This window comes from Oryzias latipes, chromosome 23 (assembly GCF_053564925.1).
Source record: "Oryzias latipes strain Hd-rR chromosome 23, Olatipes_Hd-rR_3.1".
NCBI classification, from domain to species: domain Eukaryota; kingdom Metazoa; phylum Chordata; class Actinopteri; order Beloniformes; family Adrianichthyidae; genus Oryzias; species Oryzias latipes.
Window position 1 is genome coordinate 791616 of NC_136259.1, and position 20183 is coordinate 811798.

At 44.8% G+C, this 20183-nt stretch overlaps 1 protein-coding gene across 1 annotated transcript in view; it reads right to left on the reverse strand.

Moving 5' to 3' along the window:
- Positions 1 to 20183, reverse strand: part of slc2a13a (solute carrier family 2 member 13a) — a 146075-nt gene that overhangs the window by 110701 nt on the left and 15191 nt on the right. Inside the window, exons 2-3 of the mRNA XM_023952454.2 lie at positions 6258 to 6417; positions 3154 to 3362 (exon numbers count right to left, since the gene is read on the reverse strand). Of these exons, the coding sequence (XP_023808222.1) occupies positions 3154 to 3362; positions 6258 to 6417 (369 nt within the window). The remainder of the gene's footprint in view (positions 1 to 3153; positions 3363 to 6257; positions 6418 to 20183) is intronic.

The window sequence follows — 20183 nt, forward strand, 5'->3', positions numbered from 1 at the left end:
TTCTCCTTCATCTGTTCATTTGAGGAAAATGGCTAATTACATGACAGTAATTACCGACAGGATATGAGGCGCTCTCAGAAGGAATTTCAGGGACTTCCTGTGCGTTCAGCAGGAAGGAGGGGCTCAGTCAACCACCAACAGCTTTGCTTGTGACGACACCAAATGGACCGGGGGGCAGCGTCTGCCCTCACGGCACAAATCTGTGCTGGATCGCACAACCAGACTAAAAAAAGCCGTCATCCTCACTAGTGGCACCAACCTTTTCCAGGGCCGAAACCGTTGGCTTGAAAGCCATTCAGTAATTCTATTACATTACGAAAAGCCTAACTTAGGGGGGATCTGTTTATGTGCCAGTGGGGGCTTTGATGGCTTTGCTTTCAAATACACAGACTTTGATACGATCAGCATCACTGCTTCAGAGCCCATAACACTTTTCTGACTCATTCATTAATGTTTTAAACAGATTTTGAGTCTTATTACCAGGACTCTTGGGTGAGGAATGCTGAAAGTGCCCAAGGGGGGGGTATGAGCTGTCTGCGGGCAAAGACTGGGCAGAGCCTGTAGACTGATTGCTGAGTCCATATGGCGAAAATGGCGTAAGGATTTGTCATTAATGCAACCCCCCTAAAACCTGCACAGGGGGGCTGTTAGTGCTGAAAGGTGTGCAGCCTGACTGTAAGGAATGAGGCAATAAGGGTCCACCGGTGAGGGAGCCACCTTACCAACATCAGGGCACTGCACAGGCGTACAGCATCATCCGTAGTGTGTAACTTACATTAGCAGTACACATACTTCACAACACACGTACCACACGCACAACAAATGTTCTGTTTTCATTTCGTCCCTTCAGGAGGCCATAAGAGCCCCAAGGGAACTGCAAGACACACCGGTGCTCCCTTTAAGATGCCGCCCCTCCTGTCGATGACCCTCCCCGGCCTGGACAACCCAAAAACTCAGCACCTGTATGAGTCAACCCCCCTGCACAGGTGCATGTGATCCAAGCATTACACAATGCACTCCTGAGTGCAAACAAAAACCCCTGACAAGGCCTGGTTGAGGGTGGCCTACTGAAGGCCTTCCCCTCTAGAGGAGACTGTGGAAGTCCCATCCACCAAAAGAAAATGCTTCTGTAAAGGCCATCTGGAACAGCCTCCCACTCCCCATGAGGGAATGTCCCACATAACAAACCTTCAAAACTCCTCTCAAACATTGGTCCAGACCAAACCAGTCCTGTAAACATTGATTTTAACCTTCTACTATTGTACTGTCATGTGATGTGCTTTTTATAGTAAAATAGCGATGTTTAACCTTTTTGTAATGTGGTCTTGTTAATGTGCTTTAAAGGTGATGACATTTCTGAACCAATGTCTCATTATCATCTGGTTCTACGCTGGCTAGAGACTGCAAATGTAAACTAGAAGGAGCAGCATTTCCAGAAGAAAATGAAGGTTTAGACACAGTATTGCTGAATGAAAGGGTCAAAATACAAAAATCATCAAAGTCGACCATAAATAAAGTGAAAACAGCACAATAACAACGATGTGATTGTGAAAAATCCCAGAGCCGGGTATCGACCAGCGAGCTTCTGCTCCAAGGATTCCCTATTTATTTCAATGGAAATCCTGGAATATCTGGAAAAGTTGAAGGATTTAAAGGACCAAAAGTCAGAACTGGAAAAAGCTGAAAGAGCTGAACATTTGAATAGTTGGATGGTTAAAATAGATGAAAAACTTTAGGAGGAGTTAAGGGACAAGAAATGATGGAAGATTCCAGAATAAAGAAAGAGAAACAGGAAAACAACTGGATGAAGGATTTGTAGCATTTAACCAAATAGTACTGTTGGTATAATCCAGAAATGTGCATGTATCAGTGCCAGAACATTTCTTTATTATTGTCCTTCCATCCGTCCGTCCAACCAACCATTTTGTTTTTTTACTCTCAAACTGCATTGAAAGCATTGAACAAATACCATCCAATGCAACTTCTAGAATTCCAACCAATAAAGGCGATGTTACGTAATCATGTGAAGGACACGACTAATAAGATCAGGATTCAAACGCCAAGCTGTGTGATTTTTACACTTTTCCTGAGTAAATCGGCTCGAAATTGGTTCCACCTTTTAACACTTCCATTCCAGTAGGTAGAGGTTTAAACCTCCACATCAGTGTCTGTCTGCCATTGTGACGGTGCTGCTCAGAAAAACCTTTCATGCTCCACAAACATTTCCAGAACACGGTCATTGTCTTTCAGTTTCAAAGACCGTTTCTATCTAATTGCTGGAGTTGCTTCTACAGTTCCATTTGTTTCATCACTGCTATTTCAAACTTTGTCATCTCTGTAACTGAGCAAAAAGTGAAAATCTATCACCGCCAATTGTTCTGCAATGATGATGATTCTGTTTCTCCATATCTGACCTGTTGGAACTCTGTTCATAACTCCTTTAGTTTTATGAGCTTAATCTGCATATTACACACTATCATGATTACTTTCTGGGGTTTCCCAGAATTCCACTTCTGACACCACTTGTGTCTGGCAAATTTCAACTATTCATCAACATGTACGATAAAAGTATTTTTTTTAATTATCAGTCATAACAGAATAGAATGTCATTTTATTTTCTCTCAGAGTTGAAATTCACCCAATATTGAAACTGGTCTGACTGGAATCCAGCGGAGATCAGACAGAAATACAAACATAGAGTTAAGGTTAACCTTTTTCAAAAGGACCACAGTACAGAGAGTTATTTCCAGCCGCGATGTGAAGAACAGGAGCTAAAAAAAACAATCTCAGAACAATCCAGGGGGTTTTGTTACCACATCGACTGTCCATCTATTACGATCAGCAGGTATGTAATGTGGCATATTGGGGAGTAAAAACAAAGAGGAGAAACCTTCTCTGTGTTCACACTGTATATACTTTAGGGGCATCTATCCCAGAGCTTTATGATGAGTGTTTATGAAGTATTTATGTGGACGAAGCTATCAATAAACTACTTCAACCAAAAAATCCTGACAAAATGAAAAGTTTGGGTCTCCCAAAAAACATTTCAGAAACATCAGTAGTCATAATGACTCAACAGCTGTGTTCTTATCTGCTTCTCCTGTTTTATGCCAACCTGCAGCCCTCCTCCCTCTGCTGGAAGCCTTCACTCACCTCCTCCACTGTCCTTCTCCTCTTCCTCGATGCTGTTTTTGATGCTGTCGTACTCCTCGTCGATGTTCTGGTTTCCTCGGATCTGGCTGAGCACGCGGCGGGCCTTCTGGGTCAGCCCACGCTGGATCAGCCAGCGAGGGCTCTCTGGCAGGAAGAGGAATCCCAGGAACTGAAGCACAGCGGGAATCACCGACAGGCCCAACATGTACCTGGAGGTGGAGGGAGGGAACACATGGAGAGGAACAGAAGCTGTTACCTTAAACGGCTCCCATGCAGTCATGTCGGGTTTGTGCGTCCCAGGGGGCTGTGGCAGCTACAGTTTGAATGTTTAATGTACAGCAGTGGAATTCCAAAGCCTTCTTAGGAAGTTCACATGGTTACAAACTAATGAACTAATCATCGATTCTCATTCATTTAGAAAATCCTGGTAAACATCAGTCCATGTTCTGAACCTGCTGAATCCCTTTTGGGGCCCCTGGGTTGCTGGGGCCTATCCCCACTATTCGTGAAGGAAGGTGGCGGTCACCAGTTCATCACAGGCCTTCTGATAAACAAGTAAATGAAAACATCTATAATAAATCAATAGATATCTATATATGTCTATATAGATATATATCTATATCTATATAGATATAGATATATGTAACATCTATGGTAAAAACCTTGGTGAGGGCTTGGATTTAAGGTCCCACTCCAATAATCTTTTATTCTATTTTCAAAGCCCCCCCAGTGGTCTATTAATGATGTTTATGTTGTTTTTAGTCAAAATCAAATTCTGAATCATTTTCTACAACATAGTTTCTGCAGAGCGGCATTCATTCATTAGAAGCTTCCTCCTGAGCTGTGGGCTGGACTTTCGGTGCAGAGTAAGCCTGCCCTCATTTCCCATCATGTGTTAGTTTATACACTCTCCTAGCTTACAGCCCCTCACAATCCAAGCTAACATTACCTGTATAACAAAAGTATCGCAGTGTAGTGTTTGGGCCAGATTCAGCTCAGACGAGGAAAACAAAGACGTTCATGGATCCATGTTTGTCTGCAGGAGGATGATCAGAATGGAGCAGAGCAGGGAGGCTGTGACCGGCCGATTGTGGTTTTTACATAACAACTACAAGGTGCTGACCAAAGTGCTGACCAAGGTGCTGACCAAGGTGCTGACCAAGGTGCTGACCATGGGGCTGACCATGGGGCTGACCAAGGTGCTGACCAAGGTGCTGACCAAGGTGCTGACCAAGGTGCTGACCATGGGGCTGACCAAGGTGCTGACCAAGGTGCTGACCAAGGTGCTGACCAAGGTGCTGACCAAGGTGCTGACCAAGGTGCTGACCATGGGGCTGACCAAGGTGCTGACCATGGGGCTGACCATGGGGCTGACCAAGGTGCTGACCAAGGTGCTGACCATGGGGCTGACCAAGGTGCTGACCATGGGGCTGACCATGGGGCTGACCAAGGTGCTGACCAAGGTGCTGACCATGGGGCTGACCAAGGTGCTGACCAAGGTGCTGACCAAGGTGCTGACCAAGGTGCTGACCAAGGTGCTGACCATGGGGCTGACCAAGGTGCTGACCAAGGTGCTGACCAAGGTGCTGACCATGGGGCTGACCAAGGTGCTGACCAAGGTGCTGACCAAGGTGCTGACCATGGGGCTGACCAAGGTGCTGACCATGGGGCTGACCATGGGGCTGACCAAGGTGCTGACCAAGGTGCTGACCATGGGGCTGACCAAGGTGCTGACCATGGGGCTGACCAAGGGGCTGACCATGGGGCTGACCATGGGGCTGACCAAGGTGCTGACCATGGCAATTTCTGAACGTCAAAGTAAAGAAATCCGATGAAGCGCAGGTTTAGGTCTTCTCTGTGCGGTTTATTCATAAGTCTTGGTGGTTGTAATGGGGTTCATTTGGGATACATCTGTAAAAACTAATTTAAAGAAAACTTTTCTCACTTATTTCCAGACAAATTCACGTGACCAGCTTTCCTCCACGAAAAATGTACTAAATGTATGTAGCAGCAGTGTGACACAGCCTTGAAAGGGTTGCAGTGTTGTGTAACAGCACATGTCAGAATTAATTGGAATTACGTTAATTGGGTCAAAATAATACAGTAATTTGATAAGCATTTGTTCTTTTCTGTCTGCCAGTCACAACTCCAGAAGTAAAAGGTGAACCCAGTCTAAGATAAAAACCCCTAAAGAGTTTGAAAATAACCAAAACCTGTTCATGTTGTTAATATGATGTTAAGGTCAATGTCTGCATTAGAGTCAGACCTGACAGGGATTTCTTGCTTCTTTGACCTTGAATGACCTTTGCATTCTTCATGCATCGGCCATAGAAAGAACTGCCAACCTGCTGCCTTTCACATGTTACTCAGCCCAGCTGTGGAAAAGTAAGGATTGGTTGGATTTCCAGCTGCTCTCAGATAAAAGTTTCTCACTGCAGTATAATTTTTAGGCATTATTCCTATGCGCACAATATCTGAGCCGAACAATCCCAGCAGCACGCTTATATTCTTTTATTCACTCCCACATAATCAGTTCAGTACGTCCTGCAAAAACGTTACTGATTTGAAGATTAGAAGCCACTGGAGCTAAGAATAACAGTAGATTGAAGCGAAATGAGAAAAAAGGCCTCTTCTTCTGCGGCACTACGTCAATCAGGGAACATTCATCCTCTAAACTTATAAGAGCTCCCACAAAGCCGTTATCATGTCTGAATCACACCAATCTAAAGCCCTTTGAGCTGCCATCTCCTGCCGTCAGAACAGCTGCTCAGACCAATCCTTTCAATTCTTAGAGCCTCAAACTCCAACACTGGAGGATGGAGGACGACAAGAGACGCAAACAAATGCAGGAACCCCCGGAGACGTGGATTCTGTCCTCCTTCAGGGTTATGCTCATAAGAGAAGCTTCTGAGACGTGTGACGTTCTAAAGCCGTGTCTGTTCTGATTCAGGCGCAGTAATGAGGCGGTCAACAGTTTTCACCTCACCTGTCAACAATGATTAGGCTGTGACTCATATGTGTGCACGTTTCAGAGAGGGAGCAGTGCTGGATGCTGCATGCCTGCTTGAGTGTGGGGTGAGTGAAACTCATATCTGCTGTCTGACCTCCATCCATCATGCTGCAGGTAGCTGAAGGCGCCGTCGATGAGGCTGGCGGTGAATTGTCCCCCGGTGATGAAGAGCGTGTTAACAGTCACCAGCTGGCCTCTGAGGTGGGGAGGGGAGGCCTCAGCGATGTACACCGGGACTGTCATGGTGACAATACCTGAACAGTGGGGAGGAGAAAATGCTAATGTTAGGCTAATCTTTACTTCTTTTCATTTCCCTCACTTCTAATTAAATTTGGGTAAACAGACACAAGAAACGAAGAATTATGCAACATTTTAAAGATAACCGAGGAAGTTCTGAAAGAGTTTCATGCAGCCAATCAAGAAACCGGCTCTGAACTGAGGAAACCTGGAAACAGAAAAACACAACAGGTGTCGCCGTCAATTTATCCAAACCTAATGTAAAAACACAAAAGATCACATTTAAAAAACAAAAAAGGAAAGAACATTAGACACAGATTCAGCGAATGCTGAACGGATTTAAGCCTTAACTTTTCAATCATTTTAGTGCCACAACAGTGTTTTCACATGAAACTCAATCAACATTCAATCATTTTGAAATATGAAATCATTTATGAAAATAAATAGAAAGCTACATAGACTATTAGCTTGTGTTTGCAATAGACAGAACAGTTCTGTGAAATTCTGCCTTTATTTTATTTGGTTTCCTAGAGTCTTATTTTACTCTCATCTTTTAAATGTCTTTTTTGGGGGTTCTTCGCCCCTCCTATTCAGTTTTTGGAATAGATTTTTTGTTCAATATTGTCTATTTTGCCTTGGCTTAACTTTGATGCTTCAATGAGAAAACTTCTAAATTCAATTTTCTTTAAAAGGTTGAGCATAAAAGAAAAAGTATCTGAAAAAATTCTACAGGAATTTATGAAATACTGCTGTTCTTTTTGTTTTAAAAAGCAACATTTTTCAAACGTTCTACTTGTTTGTTGAATTTTCACATTTGCTCGACATACAATAAATCTAAATTCCAAAAAAGAGAATTGACAACGTTAACCAATAAAGTGCCGATGCAAGAAGGCAGATTAAATATATGTGGGTCCAAAGTGGCATGTAGTGTAACCTTTGACTAAAAACTTTACAGGGCAAAGAAATGAAAGTAGTAACATGCTTTACTGATTAATTATGAATATATTTCTTTTTCAATTTTTAATTGTAATGGAATATTTTGACTAAATATTGTATGTAGTCTGTCAGGGAGTCTTCTGTTTTTCAGTGGGATGTTTGTGTCATTTTATCTAAAATACAACATCTAAGACACGACATGCAAGGCCAGTAATTTATGATCAAAGTAGAGATTTTAAACCTTGGAATGTATCTCCAAAAAACTAATAGTAGAGAGTTTTAATGAAAATTGTCCTTCAGAGGTCACAGTGGTCTTAAATGGATGGATCCTCTTTGTGGCGCAACAGGAACACACAAGTGTGCAAATAGTCCATTTCAGGAATGCACTGCTGTGATCTGGACACACACACACTGACTAAACACTGATAGATCCAGTCACACACACACAGTTGTGTACTCGTATAAACACACAACTGTGTGCCGATGCTCGTGACGCGTTTGAGGGCTGATGCTCTCTGCAGCGGGGAATAGCATAGGCTCTATTAATAGTCTGCTATCTGCACACACACACACCCCTCCACCTCTCCCTCTCCCTCCTGCCAACACCCTGCCCTAAACCGCCGCCATGACAACGCGGCCGCCCGTTGCTGTGGAGACTGCTTACCGGGAGACCGGTTCAGATCGCACGCCACATTCACTTAGATATGGCCCTTTTTAAATCTCATTCAGAAAACCTCTCCATAGCAGAATGAGTACATTACCATCGGTTTGAATGCCCGATCAGAGACAAGGCCTCAGAAGCCTCTGCACCCAACTGACTGTTTCATCAACGACGTACTTAAGGTGCAAACCTACCCCAAAGATGCGTTTGTTAGCGTCTCATGGAGGGAATCTGAGAGTCACATCGCTCCTGAAATGAAATCAAATGACTTTTGGCGCCTGTCTACACATAGAAAAGCCCTTCACAGGCGCTGGACAGAGAACGCCAAAAGACAAACCACAAGAAGATCCAACCAGATGTTCTGACTTATGAAAGTCCACCAAGAAAAGAGAAGTGAATGTTGTTGTTTTGTGGTTTTATTACTGTATAAGGGGAGTGAATTTAAGAACAATGTCTGTCACAACACGCATGATGTTCTCTGTTACGTGGATAAGAGCATTGGAACTTTAACAATTAGCTGATTTGATGATTTAACTGATGATGCAGTTAGAATCCCTGCAGTCAAAGCTGCAATCTGCATCTAAATATGTGCAGATAACATCAGCTTTTATTCTGTCTGGACACGACTGGAAACATGAATTCACAGGATCATTTACTCGGTTTCTCAGGACTGGGCTGCATTTCTGCATTCAAAATCTGCCTCCATTAGCTCACAAACCGTCCCAAAGCCACTCCTCTGCTCTGAGAACCGGTTCTCCACGGTTCTCCACGGTTCTTCTGAGTCCAGCAGCTCCTTCACGCAGAACGGCGGGACGGACTGCGGCCCGAAGCCTCCTCTGGAGCGCCACACCGTGACAAAGCCCCCTCCCCTGCCCGCAAACACAGAGCTATGCGTCCGACATGTTAGCTGGCGGTCCTGTTGGCGCTCCAAAGGCGCCTCTGGAGCGCCACACCGTCTATGCATGACGTAAACCAGAGCAGCAGTGACCCACGATCAGAATGAACAGTCTATATGCACCACGATCAGATCAACAGACTGATGGTGTTGAATGCTGCTGGAGCCTTTTCAGTTGCAGCTCCTAAACTCTGGAATGCTCTCCACTTTTCTGTTTGCTCTGCTCGATCCGTCAGTGATTTAAAACACTTTTGAAACTCATTTACAACACATCTCATTTACTTTTAACTCCAGCCTGTAGATCTAGTGGACCAGCTTGTTACTTTTGTACTTTTATTTTTAATTGTTTTAATGCTTTTATTACTGAATTTATTTTATTGTTACTGGACAGAGAATCCTTCTGGTGTCTGAATAATTCATATTCACAATAAACACATTAAATACATTACATTTCAGATGTGTGTAGCATAGAGTTCATTTTGACCGTCAGTAAAAATGTCTTAGTTTTCTATCTTCTTTTTTTAATCTAAAAACTAATAATTGACTATTTGCATGAAAAACTGATAATTGATGGAATATTAAAATATTTGCTGCTCCGGACACATAGTGTCCAAACACCCACTCTGCCAAATTAATTTTATCATCATTATTAGTTTTTATTACCTTCTGATGGATTTGAGTTTGGTTTAAGAGGCGAAAAAAATTAATATGAAATGAGGCAAAGAGCCACGGCACCCATATTGTCACGACACATTGGGTCCAGCTTCACTTATGGGTGCTTTTTCTGTATTTGACACATTCAAAAGGTGTTAGATTTTAGGGTGCGGGCACGTTAACACAAACCAGTTAAACATGCATGCTAGTGTAGTGTGTGTTTAAAAAAGGCAGCGGGAGCCAAACTGAGTTGGTTGTGATTTTTTAATTTTTTGTCATCAATCATCATCCAAACATCCAAAGTTCTCATCTTCTGTATCTGAAATGAACAGCTGGGCTACATTTCCATCAAACACGCCAACTTCCCTTTCCTCATTGTCGGAGTCCGTTTCGCTGCTGTGCGGTTCCTCCTTGATGATGCCGGCTTTTTCCGCACTTCTTTTTTTTTTCTTTTTTTAACTTGTCCTGTCCAACAGCTAGGCAAACAGATGAGAGCTGAGGGCCTCTTGTGTTGGACATATTTTACTTTAACAAGAGGGGTTATTAATCTTCAGATAAACCAAAGGTATGTCTGAATAAACCCCTTTTGTAATTGAGGCCAAACTTTATTAATTTCAATCATGTTTGAAAATCTTTGGTGTTGGACCGGACGGAAAAGGAAAGAAGGGAAGAAAAGAGAGGTATGTTAGAGAGGGGGGGGTGATAGTGAGAGGGGGGGGTAAGACCATGAAGCAGCATAAAGCAGACAGGTTTACTGGTTGTTTATCATTACGGTACGGTTCAAATGTAGTACAAAAAGGGCGGGGCCTGTTCACACACACTCAAATATTATCAACACACCTGCTAGCTGCAAAAAATGTCCACATGTCAACATGCACACAAAACAGATAGTGTTCACACACGCACACTTATGCCTTTAAACCAACTAGTGTGAAATCTTTCATTCATTCAATCATGCAAACTATTAGTGCAAAGGTGAGCTAACACCTGTGCTCAGGTGAGTGTTTATGTTCTTCTAAAATGGATGGTGGAATGTGAAAAGAAGGAGGAGGAGCGCCCAGCCACCCCCACACCCAGACCCCCGCCGCAGCAGCAGCGGCAGCCGGAATTCCCCCAACGCCACACGGGAACAGGCAGGGAACAACCGCCGCCCGGGCGACCAAGACCGCCACCCAGGCCAGGGCCAGCAGGACCGCCGCGAGGCCCCCAGAGCCAGAGAGCAGGGAGGCGCAGAGGGAAAGAGAGCGCCGCCCCAGCCCAGGAGGGGGGAACCCCGGGGAAAAAAGGGCGGCCCACAAGGGGTGTTATAAATATGGCCCGACCAGGCTCGGCCATGTTGGAAGTTTGGCGGGGCCCAGCGCCCAGGGGCAAGGACCAGGACCCACCCCCCAGGGACACGAACACCCCCGGCTCAGGTGTAATATGAACCCCCCCACCGTGCGGAGAGAGCACCGCCATCGCCAAGGGGCCCGCACCCCCCACCAGGGAAGGGGTAGGGGACAGATGGACCCAGGTCCCACCTTCCTTGTAAAATGTGTGTGCGTGTATGGGTGTTTGAAAGGGTGTTTGTGTGCATGTGTGTGTGTTTATGTTTGAATATATATATTGAAGGGGGAAGGGTGTGTGTACTAAGGGGGGTGCAGTTAAAATTGGCGAGTAGGGCACTAAGGGGACATCTCCTGATTGCTCACAGTGATGTCCCCTCACCCTCCCCACCAAGGGGCCCTAAATGTCTAAGGTGCGGTTAAAATTGGCGGGTAGGGTGCCAGGAGGACATCTGCTGCTTGCTTGCAGTGATGTCCAAGCACCCCCCCTACCAAGGACCCTACATGTCTAAGGTGCAAATAAAACCAAAAGAGGGGGGGCCCACTCCATATGGCAACCACAGGAGGGGGGCCACTGCCAAGTAGCTCCCCCCCAAGGCGCATCGCAGGCTAGACCCCCCACCCCCTCACCCTAATATGATGTTATATGAGGAAGGGGGTAAGTTGGGGACAGCTGGTAGACTGTCCCCCGGTGGTCAAACAGCCGTCCCCCAGCCCCCCCCCAGCAAAGGGGCCAGGGCCACCCAGCCCAGGGGCCCCGCCCCCGGAGGCGCCGACACCCCAGGCCCGGCACCACCCACCCCACACAGAGAGAGAGGAGCCAGAAAGCGTTGCCCCCCCCCGGAGCAAGCCCAGGCCCCCACCCCCAGACGCCGGCCCTAGAGGAGCTCTGGTCAGGCCTCGACGGGACCGAGGAGGCCAACCAGCCGAGGCAACCACTGATTGCCTCAGCGGAGACCCCGACCCGCTAGCCCCCCCGACCCGTACCAATAATGGGCCCCCCCTCCCCCCCGAACGCCCCCCCACAGGACAGGGCCGACAAGCCCCCCACCCCACCCCACCCCAGACCCCGCAGCTGAAGCGGGTGACGCCCAGAGCGACCGGGGGCCCCGAGAGGGTTGTCCCGTACCGTCCCAGAGCCCGGGAAGGGCCGATCCCAGCCCCAGGTGCAGATGGGCAGCCCATCCGGCGCCGCTGGGCACCCCCCCCGAGCAGGGCCCCCCGCCAACCCCCCCCAGCACAGGCAAAGGGACCACCCCCCAAAGCCAAGCCAGACCACCACCCCACCCCCCCACCACGCACCCCCACACCCAAGCCCAGAGGACCACGCAGCGCCCCAGCCCGCCCCACCCAGGCACCGGACCAGACCCCCCGACCAACGGAGCCCCCCACCGCCCCCGCCAGGCACCGGAAGCCCCGACCCCCACCCCAAACCACGGCAGAAGGGCAAGGGGCAGCGACGACCAAGCCCCCCACCCCCTAAGTCATGGAGTCAACCACAGGAGACCAGAGAGACTGAATTCTTTCAAAGTTACTTGAGCTTTGGGCTGACATTTTTTCCAAGCTGATATGATCAAACAGCAGATTTCTGTGTTGACTTATGTTTATATTTTTCTTGTTTTTCCAATTTATTAAAATAGTTTTTTTGGCAATACAAAGAGTTATGAAAATGATAGAGCCTAATCCTCCTTCTACATCGATGGCACTCATGTCACCAAGCACACAAAGTGACGGTGAGGCAGTGATTGAAACCTTAAGCCAGACTGATAAATCGGCACATACCTGCTGCCAGAGAGCCTGGACAGGCGTGCAGAACCACAGTGCGTGCATGTAATTATCGGGTAGATTATTATCACAGTGCTCGCAAATGTCTGAGTTACTGAGACCCATCTTGAACATCATCTGTCCAGTGTAGTAAATTCTGTGAAGAGTTTTGAGATGGATTAGCTGCAGATTTTTCCGCACTTCGACAGCAGTGCAAGCAGACATGTCAGCCCAAGTTTCTACCATCCATTCACAAACTGTGGCGTCACTCGCCCGGCGCTGCCTCACAGTAAAAGGAGCGGAAGATGGACAACTTTTTCATTGTAATCCGCTAAAAGTTGCTGCGCGACTGTAGTTCTCGCCTGGATGGAAAGATGACCCCGTTTCATAAAACGAAAGCACCAAGACCTCCTTGAAAGTGTTCAGTTTTCATTTCCTCAGCAAGCGTTGCTGCCTTCAGTCAAGTCGGTCTTCGGCCACCTCGCTTTATTTCCGTGGAAACTCCACTGGGAATTCTCTGCAGCTGCTCTATTCCCGTGTTCCTCTGCATAGCTGATGGCTTGCAGTTTAAACTGTGCTTCATAATCGTGTCTATTTACTCTTAATGTTTGAAAGCAAAGAGTTGACATAATCCACCTTTATATTTTTGATCAGAAAACCTGGCTATTATATTCAAGAAAGTATGGTTTCATGTGTATTCTGTCCATCTACTGTTGAATATAGCCGTTTAAAAAAGAACTGAAAAGGGATTGCCTGCAGATTTTTAAGGTCTTAAGAAAAACATCTCCTGCTTTTCTGCCATATTGTGCTTTTCATGAAATCTTCCCTTCCTCCCACATCTCCCCTCTTTTTCAGCAGTTTATCAATAGTATTTTAGTCATGAGTCATGCAGTGACTCCATGAACAGACGGCCTGCTGTTGCAGGCGGCCATATGCCTGCTGCTGAGTTACTACAGCGGATCTTGATGCATTTAGCGAGGAATGGATCATCTCCATCTCACATCGTGCTGCAGTTGATGACAGGAAAATATGTTTCAGCCCATTATGGCTAATAGACTGATGCATTTCTGTGCAGTAAACAAGTTAAACGTTGGACACATTTGTCTTGAACTTGCTGATCGACTTAAGCTGAAGTGAGTCCAGCCTTAAGTTTTTCTACAATGCTGATTAAAAAATTAAAGCAAAGAAACATTTTGGTTCATCTGAGCTGATTCATGACTCAAAAGCATGTAGAGTCAACTTTACCAAAAAAAACGTTGAAGTATGATGTCCTTGAAGTATGGCGTCTTTATGGTGTTTTAAGGGACAACATATACACTGACCAAAAATATAAATGCAACACTTTTGTTATTGCTCCCATTTTTTATGGTATGAACTCAAAGATGTGAAACATTTTCCACATACACAAAATAACCAGTTCTCTGAAATGTTGTTCACAAATCTGTCTAAATCTGTGATAGTGAGCACTTCTCCTTTGCCAAGACAATCCATCCCACCTCACAGGTGTGCCATATCAAGATGCTGATTAGACAGCAGGATTATTGCACAGGTGTGCCTTAGACTGGCCACAAGAAAAGTTCAGTTTTTAAAATTTAATAGAGATATGAATCATAACATAAATGCACTATAGCTCTGAAGATACTTAAGCTTCTGTCACCAAACCTCCTGATCTTATTGTCCTACTGCAACAAAGATTATGTCATAATTCACGTTGTTTATTGTTATGAATTTTTCATATTTAAATATTGATCAGATTTGGTCAAAAATGCTCAATGGCTTTGAAGATGCTGCAGTTACTGACACAAAACCTCCTGTACTGACTAATCATGACCTTATTTTCCTACTACAATAAAGATTATGTAAAAAAAATTCTAGCATCTTCAGAGCTATTGAGGATTTTTGACCAAATCGGATCCATTTGTAAAAATGAAAAATTCCTAAAAATAAACAAAGTGAACTATTGACATATTCTTTATTTTAGTATGACAATAAGGTCATTATTAGTCCATACAGAAGGTTTGGTGACAGTAGCTTCAGTATCTTCATAACTACTGATAACTACTGATAATGCAACAAGATTTTATGATTTTTTTTGTGAGATTATTATAGTTCACAGAGGTTGCACTTTGTTGACGGTCCCTTGGCAGCCGACTGCTGCATGTCTGCATTCATAGCTTTAAGAGAACAATTCTGATAAAAAGGCAATAAAAACTATGTTTTTTCTTTAGAAATGCTTTTGTGGTTCACTCTCTGTGTAAATACAAAAGGATTGAGATACTTGCTGACACATTTGAACGTTTATCAGAACAGTTATTGAAGCAGGAAGTCCAATCTGTGGAGATCTTTCTAAACTTATCGAACAGCTGCCAGAGAATTTAAAATGATGAATCCATGGTTCACAAGTGAGGACGCTGGAAAACTAACTCAGACAAGACAAGAAGACGCAGCAGCAGCTGAGTTTCTGCGGAAAAGGAAAGAAAGGCCTGTGCAGGAAGATCGACTCCAGGCTGAGCGCTGCAACTTCCAGCAGATGACCGTGAAAAGCTGTCCCCCCCCCCTTATCGGGACGCAGCGCCGGCGAGTTACGCCACACTTCTGGACTGCAGGACTTAAACTTGGCCTGAGGTTTCTGCTTTCACTGTTCTTTGGAGCTGCATAGCAAAGAGACGGAGTCTGATCATGAGGAAAGGGAAGCCGGCGTGTTTGATAGAAATGTAGCCCAGCTGTCTCAGATGCAGAAATAACATGGCTTTAACTGTGTGTGTGTGTGTGTGTGTGTGTCTGGCAGGTCAGTGTGTGGTGTGGCTCTTTGACTGTCACAGTTAGAGATGTGGGCTCTTTGTGTCAAACTTGTTCGCCCCCCCCCCTCCCCTTTAGAGGCGGATGTAACGTGGATTAAAACCTTAACCAACGACCCTAATCCAAGGTCAGAAAGTGCAGCGGGTTTTTTTGTGCTGTAAGTTTTTCTCATTTGAAATTCACTGCATTTGTTACCGTTTTAATGCTTTTAATCCACGTTACAGCCACTGTTCGATTTCTATTAAAGCCCCAAAATGAGAGTCCTGCCCCGCTGCTTGACATGCAAATTTTAGCCAATCAGATCAACCAGAAAGGTTCCTGCCCCACAAGTGACAAAAACGCCCCCTTAACACTGAGCGTAAATCCAGGTGAGAACGCAAAAAGGATCTGACCGAGCGAGATCACTGCTCATTTGGGATTGCAGTCGTGCAATTGTGAAATACGGGTCGCTTAGTTAGAATTGCGCCAGCGCGGTTGTAAGGTTCACTCAATCAGTTCCTAAATACGCCGCTCAGTTGCCTTTACATCCCTTCAATTTTTGGCAGACATGTAATCCCATATTGTTCCTAATCAAATAGTCTTGAGGTTTGAAGCAAAACACTTTGGTCTTGTCTGCTTGACACACACTTTTATTGTTTTGTTCAGATGCAGTTTGATAAAAATGGACACAAGGTGTTTCCCCTGGGATCCCTCCTCCACATCCTACCTGTTTTATCTCTATCTAATGTCTTGGACTTTTCCATTCAAGTTCAGGGAGGCCTGTGGTGTGTGGGACGTAGATGTGGAGTGTATTATGCGTTTTTCTGAACATGGCGTGGCCCAAGGTTGAGATGAATCTACTGTGATATTCACTCCCAAGAGGACCAGCGATGACTAACCCCACTGCAGTTTGCTTTTCGGTTCTGTACAGCAGCTTCTTTACTCTGTTAGGCACATTCCCTAACAGTCCTTGTGGACACTGCTACGGCTTTGTGAAAGATCCCGCATGGTTTCTTTTTTTTTTTTTTACTATGTTCTACCATGGTCAGGTTCTCCAATAAAATAGACAATGTTGAAAAAATACAAGGCACTTTAATTTCCATGAATTTCCAATTACATCCCCTGTAAACAGATTCTCCCCAGATTTATAAATGTATTAAAATGGAAAAATGTAGAACGTATCCCTTTACATGGGACAAAAGTTCCCATTCTTTTAGGAAATGGGTAAAGGTCAGAGGTCGGAAACCTGCAGCTCCGGAGCCGCATGTGGCTGTGTGGTTTTTGTAGAATAACTATCATGTTCTAAGATTGTCGTGGTGCCTGTAACACCGTCGGGATGTGCGAGCGGGGAGGAGGAAGAGAGCAGCGTGAACGCGGAGGGGGCGTGTCTACAGCTGTGATCGCTGACCAGAGTCTGTTACGGGACGGTCGTCTGTTCAACAGCTGAACCAGGCCAGAACCAGGCCAGCTGCTCGTCCCTGGAGCGGATCAGAACCAGGCGAGCTGCTCGTCCCTGGAGCGGATCAGAACCAGGCGAGCTGCTCGTCCCTGGAGCGGATCAGAACCAGGCGAGCTGCTCATGGTGCGGCTCCTCTGTGCTGACGACTACAGTCGGCGAGCAGTAAACAAGAAAGTTCATAAAAATGATTTTAAAAAACAAAGCGATAAACAAACGGGCTGAGTTTTTAAGTTAACAAAATCTAAATGTAGACACTTTCTAAGTAAGGTTCTATCAACCTGCGTCACTGCCACGACTCCAGCCGGCGTGTAATCCCAACAATGTTCCAACCCAGATAGGACAACGATGGAGAATTTAGAGAAAATGGAAGTTCCTGTAGAAAACAGCATGTTGAATGACACCTGGGCAGATCTGTCTGCTTTGGTGATGGTAACTCCTGATGTACCACAGCTGCCCTGGGGCAGACTGACAGAGGCGTGGCTAACAGTTGGCGCCTAAACGGCACCTCTGACCATCACCGGGACATTCATACACATTCATACGCCAGGGACCACACTAGCCTGGGGGAACGGGGATCGGACCGCCGACCCTTCGATCATTGGACAACCTGCTCAACCACCTAGGTCAATGCTGCCCAAAAATATATTTATTTTATATATTATATTTAGCAAATGCCAGTTTTACAACGATCGTGTCGTTTTATTTTGCTTTATTTATCCGTCACACATTAAAAGTTGAAGTTAGCGTCCGGTTGTTAGCATCCACGCTGACGTTACAGGGGAAATCTTCATCACAAAGTCTAAGTTTAAACCACAAAATACTTTTGTGAACCCCATTTGCTAAAAGAGCATTCAAAAATCCAAGTTCAGGGCGTTCTTAAACGTGCCACACATGCCCAGTATGCATGTGGCCTAGAGCAAACACTAAGTTAATAAACAGGAACATGGAAAACTCGAAAATTATTCTGTTTCCAAGATGAAGTCTGACATGACCTTCTAAAACGGTGGAGAGCAGAGAAAAGTAACTAATGATAATGGTCTATGGTTGCTGATAAATGTTTTAACTCACGTTCTCGTATTGTTTCATTGTTTTGCTAACACATATTTGGTGCGTTCTGCATTTTCTGGTTTAAGTCAGTATAAAAACTGCTGTTTATCTGTTCTAGCAGGTCAGGTAGTCTGATTTTTTCAACCATCTGTCAGGTAGGGGAGGGCTGGTGAGCAGGAAGAACCCAAAACGCAGAGACTGGAGGCTCACGGTTCCAAGGCAAGGGGTTTATTCTAATAACAAAAAGTGCTGCTGAGCAGGGAAACCCAAACTAAACTCACCGTGGTAAAACATGAACACAAGGCAGGAGGGAGTCAGGGAAGAGACGTTAGAGACATTAATGGACCAGCACAAGAGGAAGGCAGAGACAAGACTTAAATACTGACAGGACCGACGAGACACAGGTGAACATGATCAGGAGAGATTGGGACTAGGGAAGTAAAACTCGAAACCAAGACATAACAGAAAACCTTTCAAAATAAAACAGGAAACAGAACTCAAACATGACAGAAACCAAACAGAAGACAAAAAATCAATACCAAATACCAAACCATGACAGGTGCAGCATCCACATCCAAGATGTTCCTGACATCACTGCAGATGGAATCAAAGGTCAAACCTAATTTAATAGCTTGTTAAATAATTGAAAAATAAAAACAGTGTCTGCATAACCCCTTTTTTTTCTTCATAAACAGCTGCTGAAGTGTACGGAGCCCCAAACTGTTCATAATTACATAAACAAATATGACCTCATGTAAATACACAATCAAACTATAAATCTCTCATAAATATATAAAAAGATCATGAAATTGGGAAAAACCTGCACACAGATTTTAAATGAGCCACTATATTATTAGTATTCTGCTATAGTTATTTTATTAGCTTTATCAGTAATTATTGTATAAAATAATTCTTGTTTTTTTAGCTGCAAAAGAAACTGCTGTCACCACATCTTCTGCTGAAAGGGAAAATGTTGATGCTGCTGCTGGTCAGTTCAACTCTACTCAATATGGAATCTAACTTATTGTTTCATTATTACTTGAAAGAAAGTCATACATGTGCGCACACACACACACACACACACACACACACACACACACACACACACACACACACACACACACACACACACACACACACACACACACACACACACACACACACACACACACACACACACACACACACACACACACAGAAGGCTCTTCTTTCCAACATTCTGCTTCCAGCATCACAGTAACTGTTATGTAGATTTGATTGGACTGTTTGACTTTTCACTGTTTGCTTTTGTTGAAGTTCTGTCTCTCATGTTCCAGAGGCTCCAAGAGAGGCGTGAATGGAAGAGGAGCCCACTGGATCCACAATTCCACCAACCTCAAATCCAATTGGTCCAGCTGGAAAGCAAACCACAATCTCTGATCCAGTAAGAATGGGTTTGGTGCAAAGAGATCCTTTTCAGACTGATGAAGACTCTGACGTTCCAAAATCCCCTCATTGAGCTGTTGTGTTCTTTATTTTGGACTGTTTTATTGTTATTTGATTTACTATTAAGTTGCTGTTTTTAATAAGTTCGAGTTTTGTGAATGTCATTTGTTGAGTCCCCAATGTTACATTAATAAATTCTATCTATCTATCTATCTGTCCGTCCGTCCGTCCATCCATCTATATATACATTTGTCATTCATATTTTTTTCTTTGCACTTTTAAAATTGGTTTGGCACCACTAAATGTGCATCCAACATGCAGGCAATATACTGTATTCAATTTTTCAGCAGCAACAATAATACATTCACAAAATGTATTAATAGGGAGATCTCATGTATGTAACAACAACAGTTGCTTTTTGTTGGTGCTGCTGATCATTTAGAGGGCCCACAAATTAAATTTCGTTTAGGCCCCCCTGAAGACCAGAGCCGGCCTGATCTCTGCAGGTCTTTCACAAAGAAACCATCTAAAGTCATGTCTGGTCAGGTTTGGCCTCAGAGACGCACAGAGTGTCTGTTTCTTTGACGGCATCACAGAGCTGACTCCATCGATCTGAGAGGTGATGGAGGAACCTTTTTATCACCGCTGTCGACTCACGAGACGACCTCTAATGTTTGGGTACACATGAGCGGAGAGAAGGAACCTCAACGTACATTAGCTGTTATTGGCTTTCAAAGCTGCTGAGCGGTGATTCCATTTGGTGGCAAAAGCAGGAGGGGTGGGGGCTCCTTAATGAAATTCAGGCAAGCCTGCCAGATTTCACTCAGCAAGACTGTCAG